General features: G+C 44.6%; 1 protein-coding gene across 2 annotated transcripts; it reads right to left on the reverse strand.

The window, feature by feature from the left end:
- Positions 1–278: 278 nt before the first annotated feature.
- CHST4 (carbohydrate sulfotransferase 4) lies at positions 279–9,508 on the reverse strand. Of its 2 annotated transcripts, none has more exons than XM_014840813.3 (2): positions 9,361–9,508; positions 279–2,179 (listed from the first exon to the last, which is right to left on the reverse strand). In XM_014840813.3, exon 2 carries the CDS (start codon positions 2,159–2,161, stop codon positions 983–985), a length of 1,179 nt encoding a protein of 392 aa, XP_014696299.3. In that variant the 5' UTR covers positions 2,162–2,179; positions 9,361–9,508; the 3' UTR covers positions 279–982. The 2 variants fall into 2 exon arrangements, with proteins under 2 accessions (XP_014696299.3, XP_070356770.1); XM_070500669.1 differs by lacking the exon at positions 9,361–9,508 and adding an exon at positions 9,177–9,354.
- Between the last annotated feature and the right edge of the window lie 2,437 nt (positions 9,509–11,945).

Here is an 11,945-nt window from a genome sequence, read left to right on the forward strand (position 1 = left end):
AACTCCTCGCCCAGACCCTGGAGTGACACATACGGTATCATGGCAACCAAGGCCTCGCACAAGAAAGAGCGAGCTTAGTTACTGCTTGTCTACTTTCTACAAATTCCTAAGAAGGCAATGTATCGATCAGTTTAGACTTAATTCATCATCTGACACCAAACATTGTCTTAGCAACTTGTCTATGTGTGGGCGATAGATAATCCTGAAAGCATAAAAGAAATCTATACGGACAATTATGCTGTTAGGTTAGGACCCCATAAGCATGAACGTTTACTACTCAGTAATTAGAAAGCAAAAAAGAGAACACTCCAAACAGAATCTTATTTTGAAATTTTAGTGTTAACGGATGGCAGCTTCACAGGTCAAAATCTTCCATGTGATAGGAAAACGCTGAGGGGAAATGATGTCCAAATCGGGCCCAGCCCCCACAAGAACTTAAGAGCTTGTTCTGTTGGGCAGAGATTTTGTTTCATATTTGTGATAACTGATAGCTGTGATGGCCAAACTCATGGGTAAGCACCCACCCCTGCTCCCCGTTCCCCTTTTGAATCCACCGGGAGCTCCAAGGGCTCAGAGTTCATATCCCTGTGGAACGTGTTGGTGAGCTCTCTGGTGGAAGACCCATCTCCTGGGTTTTTCCTGTGTCTCTCCCCTTTCCCACTGGGCAAGATGTGGACAGAGAAGTTTATGGATTTACTCCATTGATACCATGTGGTGCCAAACAGGACCCCAGGCCACAGAGTCTCCAAGGTGTACACAGATAGGAAGGCCAAGAAGTGGCTCTCAGTGGTGGAACGTGCCACTCACGTCAGGTTTCTGAATCTCTGTTCTAGGTGTAAGTAGAGACACAAAAATTTCTCGGCTTGAGCACGTGTGGACACTACTCATGCTCACATGTACACCGACAGAGACATAATCAAAGCTCAGAAGCAGCCTTCAGTTAACGTGGCCGAGGCTGGTGCCAGGTGGGAACGGAGCCTCCTCAACCTTCTTGGTAGACTCGCTTGGAGGGGGTCCAGGTAGACAGAAGGTCCAGTGACAGGTTTCTCTGCTCTTGCTCAGATCTGACAAGGCGGTAGCCCAGCAAATTCATGGTATCCCTGCAGACTTTCTGAAGTCGGTAAACTTTGCCATAAGGCAAGGACCAGCGCCAGGCCTGAGAGACGTTGACGGCATTCCTGGCATTTGTACGGAAGGCATTGTTACCCAGGCCCCGGCCTCGAGTGATGTTGTACACCCAGGTCTGGAGCTGGGGCAAGAATTTCAACCCTGCGTATTCATACATTCGGGCAGTCTGGACCAGGGGGTCCCGGGCCAGGTCCTCGTAGCGCACGAGCAGGTAGCGCTGCTTCAGGGCTTCAGGCAAGGACTGCACAGCCTTGTAGATCTCCAGCTGGCTTTTGCAGATGACCTGCATTACACGGTAGGGTCGGTCCTCCGTCTTGAGTTTCTCCCAATCCTGCCCCAGCACTATGCGGCTATCGATCATGAGGTCCCCTGCGGTGTGTTCTCGGGACCGGAACACTGCCCGGGGGTCCCGGACCAGGTGCACGATGCGCAGATTGAGGGAAGGGTCTCTCAGCAGTGGGTAGAGCGCCTGCAGGTTAAAGAAGCGCACCTCCTTGAGCACCACGTGGCTGTAGGAGCGGCAGGCCTTCTCCACCACCTCAAAGGGCTGTTGATTGCACAGAAGCTTGCAGTGATCATGGGATATGCTTATGCTCTTATCCCACGAGATGTTGCAGGCAGGTGGGGTACACAGGGCCCGGCTGCTTTCCCACAGAAAGAGGCTGGACTGTAGTCGGGGACCAGGTCTCATGTAAGCATCAAAGACACTCATGTCACACAGAAAGACGGCACGTATCAGATCCCGCACCGCCATATGCAACCTCCAGGCCGTGCTTTGTGTGAAGCTCATCCAGACGTGCCAGGCGGGCTCCATCAGGTAGAAGACATCCGGGTGCTGCCCAAAAAGCTGGCCCACAAAGGAAGAGCCAGAGCGCCAGGAAGACAGCAGGAGCACGTGCGTGGGCTTGGCCTCCGGCTCCTCCTTCTTGGACATGGAGTTGAAGTCGTGGCTGTACAAATGGACGAATAGAGCTAAGATGGCCATCTGGGAAACCAGGAACAGCAGTGGCCTCACTTTTTTTGGCAGTATCATTGTGCTGAAGTGGAAAACCTTTAAGGAACAAGCAGAGGGGCTGTTAAGCTGCTGTTTTGGTGTCTGCCTTCCATCCCTTTTCTAGCCAAAGCCACCTTGTCCCTGACCCCCACCAAGGAGCAATGTAGAGTGCTGGAGACTTCTTGCAACCAAATGCACGAATCCTTCTCTGAATCAATTCCTGTCCCTTGCAGGCAGTGTGTCAATAAGTTCTATTTATTTTAGGCTCTTTGTTTCCTCCCTCCTGATCTTCCTTGTCTATTGAGCTACCAAAAGTGCCTGAACTTGCCCATATTTCATCAACACAGGAGAATAGCTCCACCCTGGCACCCTGGTAACATGCGTGTTTTCACCCAGGCCACGTAGACAAACTTAACTTAACTGTAGTCTGACGCTAGTTTTGGTTGAATGCCCTGTGATTCCTTCTGAAACTGAGGGACATAAACTGGTGGGGAGCTGCCTTGAGGCCATTGCTCACCCCCTCCCGTATCTGGAGGGAGATTGCCACAAGGCCATTTCTCATTTCTCTCCATCTCAAATCAGCACAGGACTTTCAATCCCTTGAAGGATAAGGCTGTAGAAGTGCTTGCTTTATAGTCATGCGCCGCATAACAACTTTTCAGTCAACAGTGGGCCACATATACAACAGTGGTCCCATAAGATTAGTACCATAGAGCCCAGCTGTGTGGTAGGTTATACCATTCAGGTTGATGTAAGTACACTCTATGATGTTCGCACAACGACCAAATCGCCTAACAATGCATTTCTCAGAACATATCCCCCTCATTAAGTGATGCATTAACTGTAGTGTGGAGTTGTCTCTTCAGTGGAAGAGCCAAATGCCCGTGGCACCTGTCATCTAGTCCCCTCTGATTTGGTCTCATCCCGTGGCACTAGGGACAGGGGAGCTGACCTCGCATCTGTGTAGGTAATAGACTATCTGAATCTATTTGGGTTGAATCGTTGTCTCCTTAACAGCTGACTCTTAGGAAAGTGTGGCAAGCCAACCTAAGAACTACAGTAGTGATACTTGTGGCCTGTTAGCCACTATGCTGCTGCTTGGGGGAATGCTTGACCACTTGACACAACCTACTCAGGGTTGCTCAGTACAGTCGGGCAGGTCATGCACTGCACAACTGTAGGGAATGTCATCTCATCAAGAATTTAAGATTTTTATTGTTAAAATGTTCTGGTAGGTGACAGTAAAGTATCTTGGTCCAACAGAATAAGTATATTAGGATGATTTTCCAGTTGTTAAATATCTAGAGAAATGAGTTCCACTTTGTAATTCACACTAAGGCTCATATAGACTGGTGGCAACCCTGAACTTATCCCCTTCACAATCAGGGCTCGCTTTGTGTGAATAGACCATGGTTCCCGGTGTCATGCTAGAATATTATTCTGAGGGAGATCTTAACCCTTTTAAGGGTTAAGATGACTCTGGTTCATGTAAGGTGACTTTCTGGCATAAATAACTGTTGAGAGACATAATAGCTATTTCACATAGTATAAAATATTAATAGTAGCTTATCACTGTATGCAAAGAAAATTTTCCTTCCAGTTTTAGTAAAGAAGAGAAAATATATTTCTAGACAGTAATTGGAGTAATTTGGATTTACGGTTTGCTACTTTCCTGGTGACAGGTCTTATCACTAATTTTTTAAAAGTTTTTAATAGCTAATAGTTACACAGTTCAAATTGTTTTAAAAAGTCTCATTATCTTGGACGTTAAATGCACCGACTCAGAATTTAAAAGAAGATTCTTCTTGGAGGAAGGATATAAGGAGCATGCTTGCCAGCCGGCAGCCTAGCCTGTCACACTCCAGGTCTTTAGCATATCGAATGACAGGCGAGGGGTAGTCTCATGACAAGCAGTTGAATCTGCGGAGGCGGCCTACAGTTATACATTAGAAAACTTCTAGAGCCATTTGTAAATGGGGGTAATGACATACTTTTTAAAGGGCTCATAGTATTTTTCTGGGGGAAAGAAAACCTAAGAATTTTACCAGCTGCTGAATCAGTAACCTCTTCTCTACTTACTACCAGCTAGTACTTACCTACTAGCTGCTGTTTCGTCATTAGTATACAGTGAAGTCTACTTCCGACACCTGCCCTCCATCCGCCCATTTCCCAGCTTGCCCCCAGGGAGCAACTGGGTTCATTTTCCATGTGTCCTTTCAGTGGCTTTATGCATCCATAAGACAATTCAAATGTATATGGATTCTTAATTTTTATTCCCTCTTTGTAACACAAAGAGTAGCGAGTTATACACACTGTGCTCAACTTTGCTTCCTTAACTTAAAATACATCTTGGAGAGCTTTCCATGGCAGTACGTAAAGCATTTCCTCTTTCATTTTTACCAAAACATAGAATTCTATTGTATAGATGTACCACAATTTATTTAACCAGTTTCCTCACTGTTGGGCTTTTGGGTTGTTTCTAGTCTTTTGCCATTTCAAAAACTTCAATAATGACCTTTATGTTCATACGTCATTACACGTGTATATAAACCAGATTCTCGAAAGTGCACTCACTGAGTCAAAGAGTATGAGTGTGTGTACCTCTGACATCTATTGCCCAGCTAGCCTTCATACTGCTCATAAACAGTTCTCCATGTCCAGAGGTCCAGAGACTGTAGGGAGTGGACGTCAGAGGAGGAACTGGGCAGCCACAGATGTGACCCTTGGAATTTATAGCTTTCTTCCTGAAGAGATAGAGCATGCTTTGCCCGCTCATGGGCTTCCCGTGGAAGTCCCCTGAACCTTCTGGGAAGTGATGACCCAAGCCAAACCTTGCGTGGCAGTGGCACAGAAATCCCTCTCTTCCATTTTTGACAACAATGCATTTCCTCCACATGTGCCAGAAGGGTCCAGCACGGGTCACCTCTCCTTGGTGGCCAAAAAGCACTTTGCTCCATGCCAGCAAAATGTCAATGAATGGTAATTTCTGTCTTGGCCCTGAAGGTTTGAACAGAACCAGCTAAGAATGCTCCTAGTTCTTTTAAACTTGAGCCCAAGAGGAAATGATTAGAAACTGGCCATTATTGATAACGGCCCTAGAATGCCTCCCTACCCACCAAGCACCGAGGAGAGACTTTAGCAAGAGATCTTCTCCCAAAGACAACGTGAATACGAGGAAAAGTTTGGAACAAAGATAGGAAACAATGGAGCAAAAGAGAGGAAGTAAAGAAGAGAAGACCTTGACTTATACACAATTACAAGGAAACTGTGATAGAATTTTTTATACAGGGCCTATAATCAGCTCAGGAAAAGGTAACATTTCTGAGGGATTAGCAACGTAGACCTTTCAAAGTTACACCCTCCCTTCCCCTATCCTGGCTTTAGGTCAACTCAGTATCCTCAGTGGCTCCATAGCTCTGAGCCCTCCTTGCCTGCCAGTAGCTCCTGGCCTCATGCCCATTCTCTTCTGGAGCTGGAGCCAGGCCTTCTAACTCCATCCCCAGCTGTCTTTAGGCTGTCATTATCCACAGTTCTCAGAAATTCCCATGGAAACTCTCCGACTTCTTTCTCTGCTTTTTCTTTCCATAAGCAACTTCCCAGCCAGAAAGAAAGTATACTTTTGTAAAGTGAGTCCCATCTCTTGTCACTGGGATCTAGACACATCCTAGATCTAGGCAACCCGTGATGGGGTTGACCGGAACAGCCAGGAAATACTTTAGCGTGTGTCTTGGGCAAAGCTCATCTCTGCAGAGACTGTAGTCAGCAGTAGAGGTGGATATTTTTGAGACCCTGGGAGAAGCAAGATGATGCAGCTCTGTGAAGAAAAGGAAACTGAGGGTTTTTAAGGCAATCCTCTAGTCTAGCCACCATCTCACCCACTGTCCTGCACTAACTGCCTCTGTAGTCCTGGGAGTTGGTCAGCGTTGGTGAGAGGTCTGTGACAGGACTCCACCTCTGAGTCCCTAGTCTGCCTTCCTGAGTGGTCTTTTCTGGCTTTTTAGTCATATGCTTGAATCCCACCCTCCCTGTTGCCAGAATCCCTGTGGAATCCTGTCTAGCCTGGCCTTTGATCGTAACTAGCCTCTCTCTCTCCTGTCTCTCAGCTCTCTCCATCATCCACTGCTGCCAAAAACTAAAGCACAAGTCTGTACTCCCCTCCTTAAAATCCTTCAATCACTTTCCAACACCTACAAGATTAAATCGAAATCCCCAAGTCTTGTACCCAGGGTCCTTCATGATCTGATCTTTGATCTCCTGTCACTCCCCTCCTTTTTGGCACCTTAGCCTCCACACTTTATTTCAGTTATTCCCAACTTGCCCTGTTATTTGGAAGCCCCGAGACATTTGCAAGAGGGCCACTCTTCCCTTAAGATTCTACATACATGTCGGCTTGCTCCCTGAAAGGTATTTCCCTTCCTCCCGAGATTTAGTGGTTCCCCAAACTTTTCATTAGCATCCATCTCTCATTCCACAGTAAACAGCTGTAGATGAAGGTCTCTCCCACTAGGCTGCTGTAACTGAAGGGTAAAGGACATGTCTTATCTTGTTTCCAGCTACATAACACTTCAAAGCAATTAAGGTAAAGATACATGCACCCCTATGTTCATCGCAGCATTATTCACAATAGCCAAGACTTGGAAGCAACCTAGGTGCCCAAGAAGGGAGGAATGGATAAAGAAGATGTGGTGTTTATACACAATGGAATACTACTCAGCCATAAGAAATGATGAAATCCAGCCATTTGTGACAACATGGATGGAACTTGAGGGTATTATTCTAAGTGAAATGAGTCAGAGGGAAAAAGCCAAATACCATATGCTCTCACTCATAAGTAGAAGATAAAACAACAACAATCACATAGCAACAGAAATTGGATTAGTGGTTACCAGAGAGGAAGGGGGGAGGGAGGAGGGTGAAATGGGTGATTAGGCTCACATGTGTGGTGATGGATTGTAATTAGTCTTTGGGTGGTGAACACGATGTAATCTACACAGAATTAAAAATCTAGTACGATGTGCATCTGAAAGCTATATAATGTTATAAACCAATATTACCGCAATAAAAAAAGTAATTAAGCCTCTTTAAACACTTGTTAAATAAATAGTTGAATGTGGGAGAGGCATAGTCATTGCCTGAAAGCAGATAACTAATGAGATCCATCAAGAAACTGAAACTTGTCCTTTTCGAAAATGCACATAGATGTCTCTTTAGTATCAGTTACTAAAATTTAGGAATTTCTGTTGAGTATTGAGTACAGAACCAATACTGTCTCAATTGCGTGGAGCAAAATATTAATCAAGCCAGAGGCATAGATTTGATGCCATATGGCACAGTTAACCTCACTCCGAAAAAAAACAGTTTCTACACTGAGCATGTATTAGTTAAAACCAGAAAAAAAAATCCTGAACATTATTTTTTAAAAATATTTATTAATAAGAAATAAAAGCCCCATTGCAGGGCAACAGATTACCTGGACGACTTTCCTTGCTCTAACCAGCTCAGTTGGAAAAAGAAGGAGAAAACCCCCAGCACATCCTGTCATCACCTTCCCGCAAAATAATTTAAAAACATGTGGCCCCAATGATGGGCGAGTGGTATCATCCTAGCGCACAAAGGACAGTCCATCACTGAAGAGTCATGAGAACTTTAGGATCTTGAAAAACACCACCAAAGGGGTGGTAGTGAGGGAGCGCCTGCATCAGGCAGCTGCACCTGCACCATGAGGCACCAGGATGGGCAACTTCATCCAACAGCCTGCTTGCAGAGGTCTGAATAACAGATGACCCCCAAATCAGTAACGTGGAGCCTTTTAGAAACAAAATGAGGAATTCTGAGAAAAAAGCAAACAGACATCAATTTAAGAGCCCTGGATTCCAGCCACTGGCACATTCGTAACTTAGATTGCCCAGTGAGATTAGGCCCCCCCAAACCAGAAATTAGAGATGGCAGAAGATATTTGCACAAACAGAGAGAACAGGGCTAGGTTTTGGAAACCAGCATCCACACGTATGGCCAAGGACTCAGGAAATGTGGGGAGATAAGCACACCTGGGCAAAAGGTGTCCATATCATAACAAACTAACTAGACTGAAAGAGCCAGGATGACCAGACCTGGGTCCTCACCATTGCTCTGTCTTGAATGCCAAGGACAGTGCCCGGCACATAGTAGGTGGTCAAGAAACATCTACTGAGTGAATGACCGAATGAACGAACATTTGTAGAGCATGGTTTAGTGTTGGAGGTGCCCTCATTGATCCGGGATGGAAGGCAGGGCAAGACATTTTTATTTTGCACATATAAATGTATTTCAATTCCAATTAGAATCTCCAGACTTGTCTAAGACCATACAAGATAGAGGTCTCTTCTACCTGTCTGGTGTACTGGCCTCGTAACTTAACCTTATTTTACATCTGAGTGGCACTCCACAACTTTGAGAGCCCTTTTAGGCACAGTCACGACAAAAATCCAGTTAGATATATAGGACAGTAATCATCCACACCCCTACTTTTCAGAATCAGTAAACTGAATTTTAATTGTTTGACTCCACGGTGGAAAGAGCCCTGTCTGAATCAGAACCCAGGTGTTTCAGGTCCCAGGGCTGAGAGTATTCAATTATCACATCCCACTTCCCCTGAGCTAGAGAAAATCCGCAGCTGCCGGCACCTCCATTCTGCCGCTCCCCAGCACCTGAGCAGAGGAGCTGCAGGAAGTACAGAGACTTGAGCTCAGAAGCCAGGATCTGAACAAGTTAGATGCATCAGAGGACCGTCTACAAAATGTGCATCAGAACAGCACTACGAGCTTTCTAGGTTCTTTCGCACCCTTTTAGGGATGGCCCTGGGGGAGGGGGGGATGGGGGAGCTGCTGGCAGGCAGCTTGTGCTTTTTCGGGAAGGTTCTCCAGGTAATTCTGATTCAGTCCCCTCCTCTATCCCCCTCTGCCACTGCCAACGAAATCCCCAGATTAGCTGCCCCAGTTATCTGATACTTGGCTCCAGTAGCGCTGGGATAATGGCCCTGCTTAACAGGTGTACAGAGAGAGAACTCTCTCCTTACCTTGCGAGTGGCACAGGCTCACCCACTGCTTTAGAGAGGCTCGCTGCTAGCCAGGCTGTGCCGCTCTTCTCCTCCGACTCACCAACTCCCGTCTCAGCTTCCTCCCCCTCCTTGTATTTTGCATAACCGTTGCTACTCGGAGCAAATTCCACTGCCCTCTCCCTCTGCCAGAGAAATGACCCACCTTCCAAGATGGGATTGAGAAAGCAGTCCTCCCTGGAGCCTGGGTATTAGTAGCTTTCACACTGAGATCCTCAGGGGTGGGGAGACTCCGCTGGAGGTGAGCCAGGAGAAGCAGAGGAGGAAGCTTTCTCTCCCACAACTGGGAGACGATCCTGGAATGTGGGCTCCTTGAAAGCAGCTGAAAAGGTTAACTCCCTTAGGGCAAAGTGGGAAAAGAAGAGATGCCTGGAGAACTGAGAGATGAGGTCGATAGGGAAATCTGACAGTTACAACCCAAATGCCCACAAGATCTTAAACCTTACTTTTCTGTCTTAATCTTATCTCTGTTGCAGAAAAGACGAGAAAACGGGAAAGCTATTTCTGGATTGCACCTGCCTGCTCACTCCGCTGGATTTGGGGAGATTACATTTTTTTTGCCCTCTATCATATTCAACATCGTCACCTTTCTTGCAGGAGATAATTACTAGATGTATTACCTAGATGTAATAATAGATACATGAGAGGACGGAGATGTATTGGCTCTTAGTTGGGGTACAGAAAAAAAAAAAACTCCTCCTCAAGAAAAAAAAGTTACCATTAGAGATTATTTTTCTTACTAGCTTTGTGTCCTTGGACAAATCACACAACTACTCTGAGCTATATTACATGACTGTTGTGAGTTTAAAACAATAGATGAAAAACCTCTTTACAACATGTGCACGAATAAATGTAAATTATGGTGGAGTGTGAAAACCACTGACTTTGGAGTCAGACATCTGGGCTAGTCATTCCACCTCTCTAAGCCCTCGAATATCAGTGTAAAATGTATATCCACCTTATAGAATTCTTGTGAATGTTAGGATTGGATTAATGCATATAATACCCCTAAGGTGATATTATAAGAATAATGAGTTAAAAAGCGGTAGTTAGTATTGAATCATAATAATTCCTCTTTCTTCTTACTCAGCTGCTGGCTCATTTTCCAGGCCTTGAAAGAAAGAGAGCCGGCAGAGGGTTGCATGAATTCTGGGATCATCTAGGAAGTATCCTTGCTGGTTTCCATCAGCTGAGCCCCTAAGGCTTTATGATTGGCATAAATGGCCAGATGTGGTGCTGCCTTGTACTGATTTCAGCGTGTGGCCCTCCCTTTCTCCCTAGGTTTCCCTGGCAGGGAGAAGAGAAATTTCTCGTCCTCAGAGAGATGTAAATTGAAGAGCCAGAACTGGGCAGTTGGTGGTTTTGCTTTTATTCTTGTTAGAAGAGTAATACTTGTTAATTATTTAAAAATTTGAAAAATACAAAATGTATAAGGAAGACAATATAAATCCCTTTACATTTTGCTGCCCAGAGAAAAGCACAGTTGACGTTTTTCATGTTCATGCAGAAATTTGTATAATTGAGATCACGCTGGAAAATATCCTTGTTTGTACTTGTTTTCCCTTTGTCTTTATTTTAAAACATTTTAAATTAAGAAATCAAAATTAGGGCATAAAGGTACAATTTAACAAATAATATAAGGGAACTACCACTTGAAAAAAATTTCTAAAATATATAAAGAACTCGTACGACTCAACAACAAAAAAATGAAAAACCTGATCGAAAAATGGGCAGAGGATATGAACAGACATTTTTCCAAAGAAGATATACAGGTGGCCAGCAGGCACATGAAAAGATGGTCAACATCACTAATTATTAGGGAAATGCAAATCAAAACTACAATGAGATATCACCTCAAGCCCATCAGAATCACTATAACTAACAAGAGAAAAAATACCAAGTGTTGGAGAGGGTGTGGAGAAAAGGGAACCCTCATACACTGCTGGTGGGAATGCAAACTAGTGCAGCCACTATGGAAAACAGTGTGGAGATTTCTCAAAAAATTAAAAATAGAAATACCATATGATCCAGCTTTTCCACTACTGGGTATTTATCCAAAGAACTTGAAATCAACAATTCAAAGAGACTTATGCACCCCTATCTATGTTCATTGCAGCGTTATTCACAATAGGCAAGATGTGGAAGCAACCCAAGTAGCCATCAATGGATGAATGGATAAATAAAGAAGATGTGGTATATATATATAATGGAATACTACTGAGCCACAAAAAAGACAAAATCATGCCATTTGTGACAACATGGATGGAGCTTGAGGGCATTATGCTAAGCAAAATAAGTTGGACAGAGAAAGACAAATACTGTATGATTTCACTCACATGTTGAAGACGAACAAACACACACCTAGATAAGGAGAACAGATTAGTGGTTCCCAGAGGGGAAGGAGGAGGGTGGGAGGTGAAAGGAGTAAAGGGGCACATGTGTATGGTGATGGATAAAAACTAGACTATTGGTTGTGAACACGATGCAGTCTATACAGAAACTGATGCATAATAACATACGCCTGAAATTTACACAATGTTATAAGCCAATATGACCTCAATAAAATAGTTTACAAAAATAAACCAGAACATCGCCAAAGGTACTTCAGTATCCTTTCCTCCCACAACCTTCCCCACCCTCAGAGGTGAACACTTTCATGGTGAGTAGTTCCTTGCTTTCCTTACAGTTTATCACCTTAAGCAATACAATTAAATTTCCCCCAATTTGACC

This window comes from Equus asinus, chromosome 28, assembly GCF_041296235.1.
Source record: "Equus asinus isolate D_3611 breed Donkey chromosome 28, EquAss-T2T_v2, whole genome shotgun sequence".
Taxonomy (NCBI): domain Eukaryota; kingdom Metazoa; phylum Chordata; class Mammalia; order Perissodactyla; family Equidae; genus Equus; species Equus asinus.